The sequence below is a fragment of the Myotis nattereri genome (genome assembly GCF_964212035.1).
Source record: "Myotis nattereri genome assembly, chromosome: 3".
Classification (NCBI taxonomy): Eukaryota; Metazoa; Chordata; class Mammalia; order Chiroptera; family Vespertilionidae; genus Myotis; species Myotis nattereri.
In genome coordinates, this window is record NC_138077.1 from 185,746,039 (window position 1) to 185,768,077 (window position 22,039).

Sequence of the window (22,039 nt, forward strand, 5' to 3'; positions counted from 1 at the left end):
GCCAGCCTTCCTGTGGTTCTGGATTATGTCCGTTCCATCTTTTAGTTGTATTTTTGAAGTGGTTGTTCGAGGCAGCAAACTCCGGTGTTTACCTATCCCGCCATCTTGGTTTTCCTCATCATTCTTTCTTCTGTTTTCCTGTTGCCTTGGATAAAGTGTCCTTGTTTTTATTAAAAGTCAACCCTCAATTCTTGCTCCAAATCTCATTTCTTTTCCTCCTCTTAGGGCTTTACAAATACTGCCCTTCTAATAGATCATTTGCATCAGCATTCTTACTACTCCTTCACCTATCAAAACAAATAAACACAAAAATCCAACAAACATCACCTCTTAATCTGACATATCTCTTTCCTGCTATGTCCTTCAATTTTTCTCTCCTTCATAGGAAAACTTATTTTATTTTTTTCCAATGAAAATGAAATGTTTTAATTATTCCAATTAAAATCCAACAAATATGGTTGGATTATATTTTAAAAAACAAAACATGCTATTTACAAGAGATAAACCTCAAATATAAAAAAGGGAACAACAAAAGAATATACAAAAAAAATACTGCCAACAAAAATGAGTTGAAGTAGTTTATTAGGATCAGATAAAGTAAGCTTTAAAGCAAAATATTTCACTAGGTATAAAGAGGTATATTTCTTTTTTTTCTTTAAACAATAAAAAAGCGGGAAAAAGGAAAACTTATTTTAAGAGTTGTCTATAATCACTGCCTTCTTACTTTCTTACATTATCGCCTCATTCAAATAGGGTTTTTCTGCTCACTACTCCAGTAAGATAACTCCCAAATTCCTATTTCCAGCACTGACCTCTTCTTGGAATTCCACACTTAATATTCAATTACCTATAGACCATCTCTACATGGTTATCAATCAGATATTTCAAACTGAACAGATTGAAACAGTCTGGCTAAAACAAAATGGCCTATCTTGCCAACCTGTTCCTCTTTTTGTCTTCCCCAAACCATTTAAGTGGCATCTCTATCACCTAGTTGCTTAAGCCAAATAGCCTTGAAATTATCCTTGATGCCTCTATTTCCTTTACACGCACATCCAGTCCATCAGTAAGTTCTGTTGGCCCTTATCCCAAATCCATCCACTGCTCTTAATCATCATTCACACTGTAGTTCAAGTCACCATTACCTCCGCCCTGAAAAATTACAACAGCCTGCTAACTTGTTTTCCTTTTTCTACTCTTGCCCTACTCCAACATATTCTCCACACAGGAGTTAAAGCGAGCATCCCTTTAAAACATAAAATGTCATTTATCTGCTTGAGGACCTCCAACAGCTTCACACTGAGTTAAGGATACCTTACAAAGCTTTGCTGGATCTGGCTCCTGTCACTCCTCTGGTCTTATGTGTTATGACTTTTCCCTTTTCAACCACATTCTAGTCAAAGTGGTCAGTGTTCCACTCCAAGTATGTGCCTTCACTCCTGGTTTGAGGTCCCCTGTCTTTCCAGTAATTTGCCATGTCTGTTCTCCTCTAAATAATTATTAAAATTTACGAAGTTTATCAGGCTTAAAAATTGCTGACAGAGACAAAAGATATTAGGGTATCATAACTGAATTTATGTTTAAAGTTTTTCACAATTATTTTTATAATTAGAAGGAATGTATTCTTAAAAATTATATACCAATATATAGTGCATTTATTTATACAATTTTTCAGTACTATATGACTTAAGTAAAGATGAGCTACCAGAATATGTAAAACTGTTTCATGAAGCCACAATAAATAGAAATGAGGTTGCAAGATCATTAATAAAACAGTATTTCAAAGTGACTAATGCAGTTTAGAAGAAATACCTTAGTAAAGACAAAAAACAAAAGCCAGACTCAATGGTGAAAAAAATGAACAAAATGACTTTAACTCAGTTGAAAGTTACCAAATAAAGTTCAATTCAAAATAATGAAAAAAGAAATTCTGAGGATAGTTGAAACTCCTGGCACAAACTAGTGGAACCTAGAAAGCAGCACACAAAGAAGAAAAGGCGAGAAAACAAACTACTTTACAAAATGCTTAATTTTAAAGCATCACCATAAATTACTCAATGGATTAGATAACTGTCCCTGTATCAATTCCTAAATGAACAGAATACAGCACCTGATAGAATTCCATATATTAAAAAAGGAGCTAGTGCCCAGCCAGTGTGGCTCAGTGATTGAGCATCGACCTATGAACCAGGAGGCCATGGTTTGATTTCCGGTCAAGGCACATCCAATCCATCAGTGAGTTCTGTTGGCTCGGTCCCCAGAGAGGGGCATGCAGGAGGCAGCTGATCAATTATTCTCTGTCATCATTGATGTTTTTCTCTCTCTCTCTCTCTCTCTCCTCCCTTCTTCTCTGAAATCAATAAAAAATATATTTTAAAAAAATTTTAAAAAGGAACTAGTCATATAACTTTTCAAGCATTCTAAGAATAATGGCCATGTTTCAGAGTATATGTAGCTACTATTTTTAAATAACTAGTTTTGTTTTATTTCCTTTTCCAGGCAGGGTTTTTCTTCTCTGGTAGTCCTTTTCCCAGTTAACAGTAACAATTCAGAAACCTGAAATCCTTTTTAATTGTCTGAACTCCCTGGCCTTCTAAATCAACTAGGTTATCAAATTATATCAGTTCTACCTCTAAAATGGCCATCTCCTCTGCTCCTAATCTGAGTTAAGTTTGCATTATCTCTCACCTTGACCAATAAAAGCAATTACTTAATTCCTGTTTGATCTCACTTCCTTTCAATCCATACTTTGGTATTAATTTTCTAAAATACGGATAGGATAAAACTTGTCACTACCTCATTTAAAAGCCTTCAAAGATCAAGTCCTAAACTCTATCTAAACATAACAAACATGTCATACTGTTTCATATCTCCGGACTTTTCCCTCTTTCTCTATTTGAAAGAGTCCTATTTATTCATCATGGTCAAGGACAACTGTTATTTTGCAATAGTTTTCTGCTAACATCCCCAAGCAGAGTACAGGAACAGCTCTACCTCCTATTTCTATGCCTATCACAGAGTATCAGAACTAAATAGTACTAAGCTAGTCAATATTGCTGAGACTTGGCACAAATCAACCACTCAAAAAAAGAAAAAAAAAGTGTCTTTTTAACCAAACTCAGAAATAGTTACACAATGAGAGAAAAATTATATGTATTAAGAAGTCAATATTTAAATGCATGCTTTCATAAAAACAATTTTGACATTGAGACTGATACTTAGATACAGACATCTATAACAAGGCACTTGTCCTTTAATCTATAAGAGGAAGAAAAATACATATTGGACAATGCCATGCTGGACAACTGAAGTTCAGTGTGGCTGAAGGAAAAGGGAGCATGATAAGAGAAGTAAAACATAGTTAGTATCAGTGGCTATATTTTTTACTATAATGGAGAATGCAGATCTACAAGAATCAAGAAGTCAATGGGCAGAGAAGTAGAGGTGAGGGATGGAGGAGAGAATATACCTATGGCCTATGGGACCTTGGTTCTCAAGGCCCATATACACCCTTGCTTTACACATGGCTTTGGTTGTTCAACCTCCTTAGTGATTAAAAGAATTATAACTATTTCAGATGTAGAGACAAAAGAAAAGACTTTAGAGAAAATAGATTTTAGTGTCAAGTTGAAAGAGCAAGCTTGACTCAATATCGGACAAATCATCCACCTTAGAAACTATGCTTAAACATAAAGAGATTTTAGCTTTAAATATTTCAGAGAAGGTTCTTAGTTTTCACAAATCTCAAATTTTACTAGAATTTAAACTCTGAATTTTATAAGATATCTGTCTATTTAATTCAACTAATATTATTAAAAATATCATTATAAAATGGTAAGAATGTATACCTTCCAGAAATGGCTATAAGTTTTAAGGACATCCTATACAATAAAAGCCTAATATGCAAATTGTTCCCTTGGGTAGTCATTCGACTGAGAGTTCGACTGCTCGCTATGATGTGCACTGACCGCCAGGGGGCAGCGCGAAACATGGTGGGCACTGGTGACGTGGCGCTGGCAGTGGGTGGCAGTGGAGGTGCTGCTGGCCCTGATGGGCCCTGATGAGAGTGGGACCACAGCGGGATGGTGGAGCAGGTGAGTGGGAGGCGCCAGGCCAAGGTGGGTGTGAGCGAGGGCCCAATTGCCCCGCTGATCGCCCCGCAGATGGTGACCAGCAGGGGCAGTGGGGGCGGGGCTGCCGCCCGGCTCCCAGGCACTGAGGGAGCCAGGCAGAGGGCCTGGCTCTGATCGATCACCCAGCTCCGATTGGTCACCCCGCAGGTGAGATGGTGGAGCAGGTGAGGGGGTGGTGCCAGGCCAAGGCTGGGTACCAGGCAGGGCTGCAGGGCTGCGGGGCTGGGGGCACAAGCTGGGGCTGAGAGGCTGAGGGCGTGAGCTGGGGCCCGATCTCCACAGACCACCCCGAGGGACCCCACCCGTGCATGAACTCGTGCACCAGGCCTCTAGTTTAAGTAAAATAACATAATGCAAAGTTTCTAGCATGGTATCACAGAGAAAAAATTCATTAAATAGGTTTTCTTTCTTTCCTTTCTTAATAATAATCTCTAGTGCAGTTGAACCATTACAGAAATATCTTTAAGTATTTAAATAAAAAGCAAAACTTCCACCCAGCCGGCATGGCTCAGTGGTTGAGCGCTGACCTATGAACCAGGAGGTCACCATTCAACTCCAGGACAGGGTACATGCCAAGGTTGCAAGCTCGATCCCCAGTGGGGGGCATGCAGGAGGCAGCCGATTAATGATTCTCTCTCATCATTGCTGTTTCTATCTTTCTCTCCCTCTCCCTTCCTCTCTGAAATCAATACAAATATATATAAAAATAAATAACATTGAATGTCAACTATAATTGAAAATTAAAAAAAAAAAGCAAAACTTCCAACCTCCTTTCATGACCCGGAAAATTCATGCTAATGACAAAAATGACATCATGGCTAACAGAAAGGATAATGAATAATCTAACTAGTAGTGAGAAATTATCTAAATTCAGTCCTTGCTAAGGCTCTTAATCCCTCTTACCTCCAAGACAGGAGGGTAAAAAGATACTTACCACTAGGCTGCATAGTCAATGAACTAAAAACTGGACAAGGTGTTAAGAAGTTTGGGATTTATCCCTGGATTCACCAATACCTTCCTCTGACCTCTGACAAGTCAGTTTCTCTGTACGTTAATTTCTCCATCTGTAAAGTTGGGGTGGGAAAGGAGGAGACATTTATTACCCTGTAAAGTACTGAGACTTTTAGTTATTAACAAAATAGGCTACATTATTAAAAAAGTAGGACAGACACAATTTTTTTGCTTATTAGACGATCTCAGTGTTAGACAGTACCTTATAGTAAGTGCCACAGGTTTAATTTATCTAAGCCTCAATATCTGCAGAGATAAAGAATACAGATACTTGCTACATTTGTTTCCATGAAAATGTATAATCCTATATAATAAAAGCCTAGGTGGTGTCACTTGTGATGTCATCACAGGATGGCTGCCACAAGATGGCCACCCTCATGTCATCACAAGATGACCGCCACAAGATGGCCGGCAGGGGAGGTCAGTTGGGGGCGAACAGGCCAGCAGTTGTGGGCAATCGGGCCGGCAGGGGAGGGCAGTTGGGGGTGAACAGGAGGGCAGTTGTGGGCAATCGGGCCGGCAGGGGAGGGCAGTTGGGGGTGACCAGGCCGGTAGGGGAGGGCAGTTAGGGGTGACCAGGCCTGTGGGGGAGGGTAGCTGGGGGCGACCAGGCCTGCGGGGGAGGGCAGCTGGGGGCGACGAGGCCTGCGGGGGAGGGTAGTTGGGGGCAACCAGGCCTGTGGGGGATGGCAGGTGGGTCCGACCAGGCCGGCAGGGGAGGGAAGCTGGTGGCGACCAGGCCTGCAGAGGAGGGCAATTGGGGGTGACCAGGCCAGCAGGGGAGGGCTGTTGGGGCCATCAGGCCAGCAGGGGAGGGCAGTTGGGGATGATCAGGCCAGCAGAGAAGCAGTTAGGCATCAATCAGGCCAGCAGGGGATTGGTTAGGGGGCAAGCAGGCTGGCAGGCAGAAGAGGATAGGGGCAATCAGGCAGGCAGGCAGGCGAGCGGTTAGGAGCCAGCGGCCCGGATTGTGAGAGGGATGTCCGACTGCCAGTTTAGGCCCGATCCCTATGGGGAAGTCTGTTTGACCTCCCAGATTGGAGAGGATGCAGGCCAGGCTGAATTTTGTGCATCGGGCCTCTAGTATAAATATAATTTCCAATTAATTAGGTTAAGCCAGAAAAATCGAAAGCTATTCAAACACCATTAACATGATGTAATGAACTGATCTGTGTTTCCATGAAATTCCTATGTTAAAGTTCTAATCTCCAATGTGACTGTATATGGAGATAGGGCTTTTAAGGAAATAACTAAAGGTAAATGAGGTCATAGGGGTGGAGCTCTAATCTGACAGGACTGGTGTCATAAGAAGAGAAAGAGATACCAGAGATCTCTCTCTCTCTCCTTCCTCCTTCGCTCCCTCCACAAAGACATTCAGAGAAAAAGGCCAGATGAGGACACCTGTCTATAAGTCAAGGAGAGATGCCTCACCAGAAACCAGCCCTGCAAACACCTTGACCTTGAACTTCTAGCCTTAGGAACTGTGAGAAAATAAATTTCTGCTGTTTCAGCCACCCAGCCTGTGGTATTTTGTTATGGTAGCCCTCCCTATCTAATACACATGGTCATAGGACAAATGAGGCTGTAGTAATTCTCTGAGAGTACTTCATACAACAGTTGTCAGTTTTCAAAATGCTCTAAAGAATCTTTAATCTTTTTTTTACAAAATAAAAACAAAACAAAATATTGAACTGAAAGTTAAATTTATTTATTTTTTGTTCATCTTCACTTAAGGATTATTTTTTCCATTGATTGTTTTAGAGAGAGCGGAAGGAAGGAAAGGGAAGGGAGAGAGAGAGAAACATTGATGTGAGAGAGACACATCAATTGGTTGTTTCCTGCATACAGCCCCGATTGGGGCCAGGGATCAAACCTGCAACCCAGGTATATGCCACACCGGCCTGAGCTTGAAGTTATAATTTTATCCTGTTTTGAATAACAACTTTATTTTTCCTTAAAGTACTTAGGCAAATAATTAATTGTACTGAGCCTCAGTTTTTTAATCAGTAAAACAGAAATACAATCTTAATGCTACTTGCTTCACTAAGTTGTTGTGAAGAACAAATGAAAAAATGACTTTAAAAGTGCATAATACAAAGTGCAAAATACAGAGAGATTATTCAGGAAAAACTTGCTGTTTACTACCTTTCTCAGAGAGAAAACTCAGAATCTGAAGAATATATAGTACTTACAAAAAGGACATTAGAACCTCCTCTTACTAGTTAGCCCCTAAGGATTCTAATACTCACAATATTAGGACAAACACAAGTTTTGACTGGGACCTTTAAAAATTATGGTAATGTGATCTACTTGGGGGAAGTGAAAAAGCCTCTTGTTTATTTCAAAATACAGTAATGACACTAAGGGGCTGGAGTAAGAAGAGTAACCTGGGTCCGCTGATGTCCAGAGCCCTGAAACATTAAGACAGGAGTCTTTGCAACATCCTAGAAAATATAACCTCTTTTGATTTCTGAGAAGAGTGCAGGAGCAGAGACTAGGGCAGGGGTGGGCAAACTTTTTGACTCGAGGGTCACAATGGGTTCTTAAACTGGACGGGAGGGCCAGAACAAAAGCATGGATGGAGTGTTTGTGTGAACTAATATAAATTCAAAGTAAACATCATTACATAAAAGGGTACGGTCTTTCTTTTTTTTAGTTTTATTCATTTCAAACGGGCCGGATCCGGCCTGCGGGCCGTAGTTCGCCCACGGCTGGACTAGGGACATCTAAAGCAGTGCTGTCCAATAGAACTGTCAGTGATAATGAATATGTTCTACATCTGTATTGTCTAATGAGTAGCCATTAGTCACATGTGGCTATTCAGCACCTAAATGTGCCTAGAATTACTGAAAAGCTGCATTTTTAATTGTATTTAATTTTCATTAAATTTAAAAACATGCATGTTCAGTGGCTACTATATTGAACAGTGCAGATCTAGAGAATGTAAAGATTCTAGTATTAGAAACCTTTGAGATAAAGATATATATATAACAGAAAAATCTACAAGGCTATGGAAGCATCCTTTTGAAATGTGACAAAACAATTACAATAGGTCATACCTTGAAGCAAGAAAAAAATTCTTCATATATTGTGATATTAAGAAGAAAATCAGCCCTAGCTGGCTTGGCTCAGTGGATAGAGCATCAGCCTGAAGACTGAAGGGTCCCAGGTTTGATTCCAGACAAGGGCACATGCCAGGTTGTGGGCTTGATCCTCAGTAAGGATCAAGGAGCATGCAGGAAACAGCCGATCAATGATTCTCTCTCATCATTGATGCTTCTATCTCTTTTTCCCTCTCCCTTCCTCTCTGAAATCAATAAAAAAAAAAAAAAAAAAAAAAAAAAAGAGGGAAAAAAGGAAAAAAATCAGCTCAGCCAGTGTGGTTCAGTGGTTGAGCATTGATCTATGAACCAGGAGGTCATGGTTTGATTCCTGGTCAGGGCACATGCCCCGGGTTTTGGGCTCGATCCCCAGGGTGGGGAGTGCATGAGGCAGCTGATCGATGATTCTCTCTCATCACTGATGTTTCCATCTCTCTTTCTCCCTCTCCCTTCCTCTCTGAAATCAACAAAAATATATTAAAAACAGAAAAAATCAGTTGTAAATTATCTCTTGTATATTAAAATAGCAATAATAATTATTATTAGCATTATATATCTCTTATTTTTAAGTGTTTACTATGTGCCAGATATTGTGCTAAGTATTTCAGTAAGACCATCCTCCCCTGTTTGATACCACTTAGTATGGTATCATTATTCATTTTTACAAGTAAGGAAATGATACCAGGGAGGTTGATTAACTTTCTGAAAGTTCACAGTCAGAAGAAAAGGCAGAATTTGAACAAAAACTATGCTCTTAACAGCACCGTCTTTCTCCTCGAAATAAATAAGCAAACGAAAAAGAAACCTTACAAATGCTTCTAACACAAAATAGCCCAGCATGGGAAGAACTGCAACCAGATGTGAATGTGGATCTTCTACTCATTTTATTACAGTAAAAACTGAAGTTTGATCCGGACACTGAATAAGATTAGATATAGTCTGGGATTTAATAAGGTAAAATTAAGTTAAACAGAGGATGTTCATAGGAACTATGCTTTAAATTATTCATAGAGCTTGGAAAATAATGCAGGCTTTATGTGCTAGTACATGCATATACCAATGAGAGATAAGGTGAGGAAGGGAAAGGAGGAAGAGAACAGGGAAGGAAGAATGTTTCCCCCAGAAATGTAAGCTGAAAAGTAGGAAAAAGAAGAATCAAATGTACTTCTGAAAACCCATTATGACAAGACAGAAGTCATTCAGTGTTAGATAACAGTTGTGGTTTTAATAAACCACAATCCTAAGCCGATATGCACAGAAATCAAATTGAAATGTTGAGAGCAGAACAAACTGTCCCACTGTGGTCATGGATGACAAGCTACGGGGAGGCAGGAGATAAGACAGAGGACTGGTCTGGGATGTGCCACTAATCAGCCACTCTCTGATTAGCAAGTATTCCTAGTGCCTCTCACCTGATCCTCTGCCTCCAGCTTTCCATTTATTTTGCTCCATTCATAGATGAGTGTTATGAGATGGTAATATTCCTCTGGGATGATCCACCAGAAGAGGGGCGGGAGGAGGCAAGCTAGGCAATCACATTTGCCAAGAAAGCAATAAATCCTGTCTTGTGCATCAGCAGATGTGAACAAAGAAGATGGAGCAAATCTCTCCTTGGTGACTGTCCCTCCCCCACTCTCTCTGTAGCAATTATGCATCTCTGCAGTGCAGAGAGAACCTCTAGAGAACATCAATATTTCCTTTAACAAGCAAAGCAGCTAAAATGAGCGGCTAATGAAAATGCAGAGAAGCCATACTCTCTTTGTTGCTTCTTGAACAAGATTATTGGCATCAATGGTGCCACATCATACTTCCTGGAAATACATAGTGTGTTAGGACAAAAGCCAGTAGTTTATTATAGATGTAAAAGAAAAGGGTAAGGTACAGAGATAAGTGACAAGAACTGATTGAGATGAGAATAGAAAAGTAGGTAGGCAGCAACTTGTGAAGAGCCTTGTTTGCTAAACTAAGACAATGGCATATTACATACTGAAGCGTTTTATGTCATCCTAAAGATTCATCCTAGACATTCAATATCAAGGTATATTGAATTATTAATGGTACTTTACATCTATAAAGGGGCTTTAACTTTTTTCACAGACTTTTACATACATTATTTCCAATGTTCATACAGCTTCCATACTTACATGTTTACTAAATTCTGATACTGATTATGAACTTATGATGTGAGAAGGGTAGGATTTAGAGGCAAAAGATCTAGGACTATATCCTGCCATTCATAGTAATACAATTTTGAATAGTCTCATAACCCTTCACTGTTTCCATGAAATAAGAATAGCAATAGTACCCACTTCATAAGATTACTGTAAAGACTGTATGAAATAATTCTGAAGAGCACTTTGCAAACTATAAAGAGCTGCATAAATAACATGCAGAACTTGTCAAAATTGCAGGATAAATTGGCAAGAAAGGGTGAGATTCTTTTATTCACTCTAGTTGTTTTTTTTGTGACACATCCATTAATACACAGCCTAATAGAGGGTAACTCTTTATTTCTTTTATGTATAAATACAGGTTCTGACCTTTTCGAGGATCTGATTTTTGCATGGTACCATCAGCTAAACCAAATAGGGAATCGTTTTCCTTTAGTAAGATGGAAATCTAGAAGCAAAAGATAGAAAAAATTAGAAATGTGAACAAACTACAGTAGACCAAAGAAGACAGACAGTGAAATTAGGTTTTTATCAGAGGAAACGAGCAGTCTGGACACCCAGACATAGTTTCCCAAGGGCAACAATATGGTTAGGTTTCCAATTTCCAGGATCCTTCCCTCAGCTTTGTGGATTCAGAATCCTAATTATGTTACAAATAGAAAAGAATCTTGACAGATCTATAGGCCATTAAACAATAAAGGGGAAAATGAAATGTTCATTTATTAATTTACTGTGAGAAATATGACAGCCACATGAACTAAAATATTATACACTGAAAACTACAAAACATTAAAATAAAGTTAAAGAATCTATAATAATAAAAGCATAATATGCAAATTGACCAAATGGCTGAACAGCAGGATCACCATCCAGATGACCACACTATGACACGCACTGGCCCCAGGCCAGCCAAGGCAGATGCGATGCAATTGGTCAGGGGGCCCCGCCATTGCCTCATGATTGCCCTGCAGAGGGAGGCCCAGGCCACCGGCTGGCGGGGCAATTGATCAGGGAGCTCCGTGATTGCCCCAAAGAGGGAGGCCCAGGCCACCAACAGGCGGGCTGCGGTGGGTGGGTGGGGCTTCCCTCTGTGGGGCCATCGATCAAGGAGCCCTGGCTGGGTGGGCGGGCCCTCCCCTCCCCTCCCCTCCCTCTGTGGGGTGATGGATCTCGGTGCTCCTGGACTGTGAGAGGGTGCAGGCTGTGCTGAGGGACCCTCCCTCTGCAAGTGCATGAATTTCATGCACTGGGCCTCTAGTACATAAATAAATGGAAAGACATCTGTGTTCATAAATTGGAAGACTAATATTGTTAAGATAACAATAATACCCAAAGTGATCTACAAACTCAATGCAATCCCTTTTAAAAATCCCAATGACGTTTTTTGTAGAAATATAAAAAAACATTCTAAAATTCACATGGACTTTCAAAGGATCCCAAATACCTTAAACAATCTTGAAAATAATGATCGAATTTGGAAGATTCACAATTCCTGATTTCAAAACTTATTACAAAGCTACAGTAATAAAAAACAGTATGATCTGGGCATAAGGACAGACATATAGACAAATGGAATAGAACAGAGGACCCAGAAAAAAAGCCTAACATATATGGTCAAATGATTTTCTACAAAGGTGTCAAGACCATTCATAGGAAAAAGATACTCATTTCAACAAATGATGCTGGGAAACCTGATACTCACATGCAAAAAAATGAAGTAGAATGTTTTCCTTAAACCTTATACAAAAAATTAACTCAAAATGCATCAAAGACCTAAACATTAGAGCTAAAATTATAAAACTCTTAGGAAGAAACATAAGGGGAAATCTTCATGGATTTGCAATGATTCTTGGATATGACATCTAAAGCAGAGGCAAACCCCCTAATACATTGAATTTCATTAAAATGAAAAACACTGTGTATCAAAGGACACTATCATGAGAGTGAAAAGACAACCTACAGGATGGGAGAAAATATTGGCAGATCATATATCTGATAAGGGATTAATATCAATTTAGAATATATACAAGAACTCCTATTGCCCAGCCAGTGTGGCTAAGTGGTTGGGCATCAACCTATGAACCTGGAGGTTATGGTTTGATTCCTGGTCACGGCACCTGCCCAGGTTTGTGGGCGGTGTTCAGGAGGTGGCCCATTGATGATTCTCTCTCATAATTGATGTATCTATCTCTCTCTCCCTCTCCCTTCCTTTCTCTGAAATAAATAAAAACGTATTTTTAACAATTAAAAAAAAAATAGAACTCTATAATTCAACAACAAAAACCCTCAAACAACCCAATTAAAAAAACGGGCAAGGGAACTGAACAGACATTTCTCCATTTATCTATACAGATGGTCAATAAGCATACAAAAAAATACTCAACATCATTATTAGGGAAATGTAAATCAAAATTACAATGAGATACCACTTTACTAATGTCCATTAGTATGGCTATTATGAAAAAACAAAATAATAAATGTTGGTGAGGATGTGGAGAAACTAAAACTCTTGCAAATTGCTAATGGGAATAAAAATATGGTGCAGCTGTGGAAAATCTCAGAGAGTTGAACAAAGAATTACCAAATGATCTAGCAACTCCACTCTCAGGCATATACCTAAAATAAGGGATTAATATCAAGGACTGACGCTGCTATGAACACTGTCCACTAATATTCATAGCAGCATTATTCACAATAGCCAAAGGGAAGAAATGATTCAAGTGTCCATCAATAAATGAAAAGATAAACAAATGTGGCATATTCATACAATGGAATATTATTCAGCCATAAAAAGGAATGAAATTCTAATACTTGCTATAACATGGATGAATCTTCAAAACATTATGCTAAGTGAAATGAGCCAAAATCAAAGGGATAAATATTGTACAATTGCACTTATATTTGGTAACTAGAATAGGGAAATTCATAGAGGTTTGGTAGGGTGGGTAATGAAGAGTTATGATTTAATAGGTTCAGAGTTTCTGTTGGGATGATGATGAAGTTCCAAAAATAGATAGTAGTAAATGCTACATAACACTGAAATGTACTTAATGAATTAAAATGGTAAGTTTTATGGCATGTATATTTTACCACACACACACAGAAATTAAACAGGCAACAGGTGAATCTGCATCAGTCCTATTTTGACAGTCCTATTCAACCAATTCGTAACAGGAATACAAAAAGGTTCACAGGGTCTTTCAAGTAATTAAGTATTAGAGTCATAGCATTTCCTTTCCTGAATAATCCTAGATGTAACCTATCAATTTTCTCTCTGACCTTCCATTTAGCATGTTTCCAGGCTATCTTTTGATAGACATATCCTTTCATTGGCTAATGTGGCTATCTGTATATAGCAAGTGGTACAGATAGGTTTTGGATTTGAATATTAACTCTGTCACTAGCTATGTAAACTTGGACAAGTTACTGTCTCTGGGACTCAATGTATATATCTTTAAAGTGGAAATAATAGTGTCTACTGCAAAGGGTCTCTGAGGGTTAAATGGCATTATCTATTTTAATGAGTTAATATAAATAAACTGGAGGCCTGGTGCACAAAAATTTGTGCACTCGGGGGGGAGAGGGGGTCCCTCAGCCCGGCCTGTGCCCTCTCGCAGTCTGGGACCCCTCGGGAGATAACGACCTGCTGGCTTAGGCCTGCCTGCTCCCGGGTGGCAGAGGGCAGGCCCAATCCCTAGGTGCAGCCCCTGGTCGGGCTCAGAGCAGGGCCGATTGGGGAGTTGGGGCGCCGCCCCGTCATGCACAGAGCAGGGCAGATTGGGAGGTTGTGATGCTACCCTCAGTCACGCTCAGGGTAGGGCCAATTGGGGGGTTGGGGCACCGTCCCCTGTCACACTCAAGGCAGGGTCGATGGGGAGGTTGCGGCGCCACCCCCTGTCACGCACAGAGCAGGGCCAATCAGGGGGTTGGGGCGCTGCCCCTGTCACACACAGAGCAGGGCCCATCAGGGGGTTGGGGCACCGCCCTCTATCACCCACAGAGCAGGGCCGATCAGGGGGTTGGGGCGCCACCACTCTCACACTCAGGGCAGGACCGATGGGGAGGTTATGGCTCTACCCCATCACACACAGAGCAGGGCCCGTGGGGGGGGGGGTTGGGGAGCTCCCCCCTATCAGGCACAGAGCAGGGGGTTGGGGCCCCGCCCCCTGTCACACACAGAGCCGAAGGGCGATCAGGGGGTTTGGGCGCTGCCCCCTGTCACGCTGATCCCAGTGCCGGGAGGCATATTACCCTTTTACTATATAGGGTAGAGGCCTGGTGCACGGGTGGGGCCAGCTGGTTTGCCCTGAAGGGTGTCCTGGATCAGGATGGGGGTCCCCACTGGGGTGCCTGGCCAGTCTGGGTGAGGGGCTGAGGGCTGTTTTCAGGCTGGGAGTGACTGAAGTTCCCAACCGCTCCTTTTTTTCTTTTTCTTTTTTTATTCTGGACCAGCTTTACCTTGAGGCTTGGCTCCAGCTCTTAGGCCTTCTGCTGCTGAAAGTAGGTTTCTGGCCTTTGCTTACAATGTTGCGAATCTGCTGGCTGAAGTCAGGCGGTATTTGTTACAATGTTTCTTAAACTGCCCGCTCAGAGGCCTGCAGCTGCAGGCGGGGAACGTTGGTTTCCTCCAACGATCCTCCATCACTGAGGCAAGCAAGCCTCATGTTAGTTTCAAGCTGCCTGGCTGCCGGCCGCCATCTTGGCTGACAGTTAATTTGCATATCTTGCTGATTAGCCAATGAAAAGGGTAGCGGTCATATGCCAATTACTATGTTTCTCTTTTATTAGTGTAGATATCTGATAGGGAGTACTTCCCCACCTCCCTAACTTTTTGTCATATTACTGATTACTGAGAAGTCAGTCAGTTCTCTGTATATTGGCTGTATTGGCATCCATACAATCATCACCACAGTTCTCTGTAGTTTAGAGGGTCTTGCTAATATCTGTATCAGAAACCTTCTCTCAAAAGACCAAAAGCAAATGCAGATAAATTCATTTCTGCCTACCTCACAGACCTCTCCTTACAGGATTCCATCCTCCCTGAGGACAGAGACTGTCAGGTTTATTTTATATCCAAACATTACCTAGCAGAAAAAATAAGTCTCAGTTTTTTTAAATTGAATTTTCAACAATTCTAAGTTTTTACAACTGAATCTTACATAAATTCTCAAGTATGCAAGTTCTATTTCTATACTTGTAGAATAAAAACAATAAGGTAAAACCAATAAGTATGATTCTCTTTCAGTGATAAGAACCTATGTAAAGTCTAAAAGGTGTTAGGTTTGACAGTTACCATTTCAAAGCCTGCTACACTATAACTGGCTTGCATTAAAAGTGCCAGAAATAAAAGAGCAAATCCAACATCCCACCATGAAAACATTCAATATTAAAGTAGATATAAGACAAAATTACATTATACAAATTAGAAAAATATCAATTTAATCTCCACTTAAAAAGCAGAACATCAAATCACATAATGATCAGAGGATAGCATCAAATAAAAATTCATATTCCTGATTTACTCCTAAATCACACTGGTCAGACATTCAATTTCACCTTGCCTGATTAACCTAAACTCCTTCAACAACACCAATTAGGATTACCATCAGTATAAATATGCTGGATATAAAACTGGGATTAGGAGACAAGAGAACCATAACAAAGAAACTGAAAGGTTACAAGGAAAGGAGGCTAAGATCACTTTTCTAAATAAACTTTCATATTGTTAATTTAATGAACCATCATAGAAGAAGGGAACCAATTATGTGCTAGGTTCTGTGCTAAGCACTTTAAAATAAAGTATAATACCCATAATGAAAAGTACACAAATCCTAAGTATAGAGCTCAACAAACTTTTACAATGTGTCTCCAAACCAAGAAAGAGATCATTACTAGCACCTGAAGTACTCCTTTTGCTTCCTCTCTGAGTCATTACTCTACCCAAGAGTAAACAATGCCTTGATTTCTACCATTGTAGATTAGTTTTGCCTGTTTTGAATGCTATAAAAATAAAATTACATCACATGTACTATATTTTATGTACACTTTCTTCCATTCAACATTTTGTTTGTGAGATTTATTCATGGTGCTCCTACTAGGCATTTTTATCTTTATTACCTGATTTTTTAAAAAAAAGCCAAGGTTCTGATATTAAATAAGATTAAGGTATTCAGGGTCACATGGCTACTAAATGGAAAGGCTAAAGTTAAAGATGGTCTCATTTCAAAATCCATGCTCTTTTAGGTTCCATTATGCTTGCCTAATATATAGTTTAAAAACAACAAGAAGTCAATCCCTTCCCTAGTTTACTTATCATAGGCCATATATGTGTAAAGAGGCTTGGCAAATAGTTACTATGCAAATGTAAGAAATTATTATTAGCATAAAGAAGGAGCTACCCAGAGCAATGGTTTTCAAATCTTTGTTTTATTGTGGATCCATAAACTTAATTCCTGGTATTTTTATAACAATATGCATTCCTGAAAAACCTTATATTCTGTAAAAAATATCAACTAAAAATGGGCTTGTGGGAAAAGGAAAATTAGAAATAGACTACTAAAAGCCCATGGAACTTTGTATCCTTTACACACACACACACACACACACACACACACACACACACACACACTATAAGGGTCTGTGTCATTAAGAAAAGGTCAAATTAGACTCAACAAACTAAGTTAAAAAGAAAGGGGGGGGGAGAAAGGGTACAATCCATTTTAGAATACTTTCCACCTAAAATAATTTTTAAAATAAAGTTTTAATGTATATTGAATAAATTAAACTTGTAGCTATTCAGAACATTAAGCTTCTAAAAGTGACTTATTTCCCCAAGGTTTCCTAGAGTGAAGATTTGAGTGCATGTCACCATCTACAGACAGGAGTTACTTAATAAAAGCTTTTCATGGTGACAAAATTAAAATCTGAGGTCAGACTCATATGGCTTTGGGGACCCATGAGAGACTATTAACTCATTTACCACTTTTTAAAATCGGTTCATACTGCCCAAGCAGACCTTTAAAAGATGTCTATGCTACATGGTACCAGCAATCTCAAGACCAACTTTATTCTATTAGAGTCTAATACAGGGGTGGGCAAACTTTTTGACTCGAGGGCCACAATGGGTTCTTAAACTGGACCGGAGGGCCGGAACAAAAGCATGGATGGAGTGTTTGTGTGAACTAATATAAATTCAAAGTAAACATCTACACTAATAAAAGAGAAAAACGGTAATTGGCGTACGGCGATACCGTTTTCATTGGCTAATCAGGGCTATATGCAAATTAACTGCCAACTAAGATTGGCAGTTAACTGCCAACAAGATGGCGGCTAATTTGCATACGTAGGCACAATGCAGGGAGGCGAAAGGGAAAGCAGGAAGAAGCCCCCTGCCACTGACAGTGATCGGAAACCCAGGGGGGAGTTTCCGCTGGCCCTGCCCCCCAGCCATGATCGGAGAATCAGGCGCCTTTGCCGCCCTGGCCAGTGATAGCAGGAAGTAGGGGTGGAGCCAGCGATGGGAGCTGGGCAAGATCGAAGCTGGCAGTCCCAGGAGCTAGGGGTCCCTTGCCTGGGCCTAAAGCGGAGCCCACGATTGCGGCGCCCCCCGCTGCCACTGCAGGTCCCCGCTGCCTGGGCCGGACGCCTAGGCCAGAGGCGTTAGGCCTGGGCAGGGGCGGAGCCTGCAACCGCGGGGAGCTGGGGGTCCCCTGCCCAGGCCTGACACCTCTGCCGGAGGCCTCAGGCCTGGTCAAGGGGCCGATCCGGTGATTGGTGATCGGAGGGTGATGAGGGTCAACTCCTCTGGCAGAGGCATCAGGCCTGGGTGGGGGGCGGAGCCGGGGATTGGGGGGATATGATGGTCCCCTTGCCCAGGCCTGAAGCCTGGGTCAGAGGCGTCAGGCTTGGGCGGGGGGTGGAGCAAGTGATCAGAGGGAGATGGGGGTCCCCTGCCCAGGCATGATTCCTGGGCCAGAGGCCTCAGGCCTGGGCGAGGGCCAGAGCCAGTGATCGGGGGGAGATGGGGGTCCCCTGTCCAAGCCTGACACCTCTGGCGGAGGCGTCAGGCCTGGGCAAGGGGCCGATCAGGCGATCGGAGGGTGATGGGGGTCAACGCCTGAGGGCTCCCAGTATGTGAGAAGGGGCAGGCTGGGCTGAGGGACACTCTCCCCCCCCCCCCACACCCAGTGCACGAATTTCGTGCACCGAGCCCCTAGTTATTACATAAAAGGGTATGTCTTTTTTTTTTTTTTTAGTTTTATTCATTTCAAACGGGCGGGATCTGGCCCGTGGGCCGTAGTTTGCCCACGGCTGGTCTAATAGGACCGAGTCCCATTTTTATATCCTTAGAAAACTACCTCCTTAGACATAGAGCCCTGAACTAGATTAAATCCTCCCCTGCTTAGGCCATGGGGACATTTGAGACCATTATGTTTTCTATGTACCAAGAATCTGAGAGGTAACTTAGACCTAAACTTTGTCTGGTTCATTCTTTGTCACTGAGTAGTCACCCTCTTCAGGGCTTCAAATTCTTCACCTGAAAACTAGGAGGTTAGAACTCTATAGTGCTTTCTCAGGAAGGTCTTGCCTCTGTTTCCTCATCATCCACTTCTACAAATATCTGATTTTATAGCTTCACAGAAAAATAAGGAAAATTATTGAAATAAGGAAAATTTATCATATCAGCTGTCTTCCTGTGAGCTACTCAGGCAATTACCCTGACACCCATTTCTGTTTGGGAAACTCTGAGACTACCTTTCTTCATCTATACCGTGGTTCTCAACCTTCTGGCCCTTTAAATACAGTTCCTCATGTTGTGACCCAACCATAAAATTATTTTCATTGCTACTTCATAACTGTAATGTTGCTACTCTTATGAATCGTAATGTAAATATCTGATATACAGGATGGTCTTAGGCAACCCCTGTGAAAGGGTCATTCGACCGCCAAAGGGGTCGCAACCCACAGGTTGAGAACTGCTGATCTATACTAATAAAAGGGTAATATGCTAATTAGATTGGACATCTTCCAGACATCTTCCGGAATTCCTTCTGGACAAAGCCATGGTGGCAGGGGCCGAGGCAGAGGTGGTTAGGGGTGATCAGGCCAGCAGGGGGGAGCAGTTAGGGGGCAATCAGGCCAACAGGGGGGAGCAGTTAGGGGCGATCAGGCTGGCAGGGGAGGGCAGTTAGGGGGCGATCAGGCTGGCAGGGGAGGGCAGTTAGGGGGCGATCAGGCCGGCAGGGGAGGGGAGTTAGGGGGCGCTCAGGCCGGCAGGGGGGAGTAGTTAAGGGGCGATCAGGCTGGCAGGCAGAGGTGGTTAGGGGAGATCAGGCTGGCAGGCAGAGGCGGTTAGGGGTGATCAGGCTGGCAGGGGAGCAGTTAGGGGCATCAGGCCGGCAGGCAGAGGTAGTTAGGGGCAATCAGGCAGGCAGGCAGGCAGGCAAACTGTTAGGAGCCAGTGGTCCCAGATTGCGAGAGGGTGCAGGCTGGACTGAGGGACCCCCCCCCCCACCCGCGTGCACAAATTTCATGCACTGGGCCTCTATCTAGATAATAAAAGCCTAAGTGACTGGTTATGGCAGAACCGGTCGCTATAATGCTCACTGACCACCAGGGGGCAGATGCTCAACGCAGGAGCTGCCCCTTGGTGGTCAGTATGCTCCCATGGGGGAGTACCACTCAGCCAGAAGCCAGCTCACAGCTGACGAGCACAGTGGCAGTGGCAGGAGCTTTTCCCACCTCTGCAGTAGCACTAAGGAGCAGAGAACCAAGTGGTAAGGTGCAGCAAGCAGGAGGGTGGTAAGGAACGAGGGCTTAAGGTGGCAGTCAGACATCCCCGAGGGGTCCTGGACTGCAAGATGGTGCAGGCCAGGCTGAGGGATCCCCCTCCCCAGTGCACAAATTTCATGCACCGGGCCTCTAGTTATAACAATAAGACCAAAAGTCCATCCAGTGAAATGTCTACGTGAATCCAAAATAGTATAGCAATCTAAGGAAAGAACTCACTTTTCTAGAAAACTTACTTGACTGAGAGGGCATGGAATAATTTTTGACTGGTATTAGCTAGGGCATATTATAGATTTAAAAAAAAAAGCTATTTGTGGGTGATACAGAAAGAATATATAATAAGCATTCCAAACAGCTAAGGTAGAAGAGTGGCACTATTTGTTAAGAGTTACTCAGTATTTACTAGGAATCTTTTCTGTGTTAACTGCTGAGAATAATGCCTCTTTAAACAAGTCAGATAACCTTTGTACGCATATAATCATGGAAAGAGCAGGAACCACGAAGCACGAGAAGAAAAGAAAAATGTCCAGTTTCACTTCAGGGATAAAACTTTATGGCTGCATGGCTTTTTGAGGTTGTTTTTTTTTAATCCCAGAAATTTAGCTTTTAGGGAATAAAACACCTTTTACCTTCCTCAGCTTTTAACCCAGCAATTTATCCCTGAATTAAAATCTACTTTAATTCTTCTTCATTTTACTTCTGTGGGATTCACTGGACAGGATTAATGGTAGACTTTTTTTCAGAGAACAATTTTATATGGCAGTACTAGTTCAAAGAACTCCAGATATTTACTTCATCAAAATCATTGATAGGTGTCTAACCTGTGCAATACTCTTTAACATAGAGCAGTTAATTCATAACTTTTTTTCCCACCCTGACATATCTGAAGAATACAAAACACTTTATCAGTGAAGGCAGGCTCATTAAAGGCAATGATTTTAAGCAAGAGGGTAGGAGTAGAATGAATTTGATGGGAAAGGAGCCTCCACTGGGTGAAGGTTTTTTGGATTCTCCAGGGGTAATTGTGTAATTAGGAAAATTATCTCCCCCAGGCCATATGCTTCTTCCATTGCCCTTCCCCAAGCCTCATGCTCCAGTGTCCTCCAACAGAAATATAATTTGAGCCACGTATGTCAGTTTAAGTTTTCTAGTAGTCACGTTTTAAAAAGTTAAAAAATGTGAAAATTATTTTAAGTATTCATTTTAATTAACACAATATATTTAAATATTATCATGTTAGCCAGCAATCATAAAAACCAATGAATTCTTTATATTTCTTATAATGTCTTCAAAATCTGATGTGTATTTACAGTTATAGTTTATCTCAATTCAGATGCTAAATTTTTATTAGAAATTCTTGACCTGTATTCAAATTTCATAAAATTTACATTTGGAAAAGATTCATATACTAAGTTATTCAAAACATACTTAAAATTTTTCCTGTATCAGAGATGTTTTTAAATTTAATTAAAATTAAATAAGATTTACAATTTAGTACTTCAGCTACACTAAACATGTGGCTATTATGTTAGACAATCCATATCTAGAGGAAATAAATAATAAAATTAAATATTAAGTACTTACTATGTGTCAAGCTTTGTTCTCAGTACTTTACTTGTACTAAATTGTTCAATTCTCACAACCCAGTAAACTAGGTAATATTATTATCTTCATTTTACTGATGAGGAAACCAGAGCAGGAAGATACCTTATAATTTGCACAAAGTTACACAGTTAGTATATTAGTAAATGGTGGAGCTTGGATTCCAAGCAAGGTAATTTGGCCTATTTCTTGTTTCTGAGGCTTAGAGTTTTTCCAGGAAAGTTGGGCTATC

At 41.2% G+C, this 22,039-nt stretch overlaps 1 protein-coding gene across 1 annotated transcript in view; it reads right to left on the reverse strand.

Moving 5' to 3' along the window:
• Positions 1-22,039, reverse strand: part of SCMH1 (Scm polycomb group protein homolog 1) — a gene marked incomplete at its 5' end in the record, with an annotated part of 134,634 nt that overhangs the window by 96,220 nt on the left and 16,375 nt on the right. The window contains 2 exons of the mRNA XM_081085779.1: positions 5,068-5,197; positions 10,786-10,864. Coding sequence (XP_080941905.1) covers positions 5,068-5,080 — 13 coding nt within the window. The remainder of the gene's footprint in view (positions 1-5,067; positions 5,198-10,785; positions 10,865-22,039) is intronic.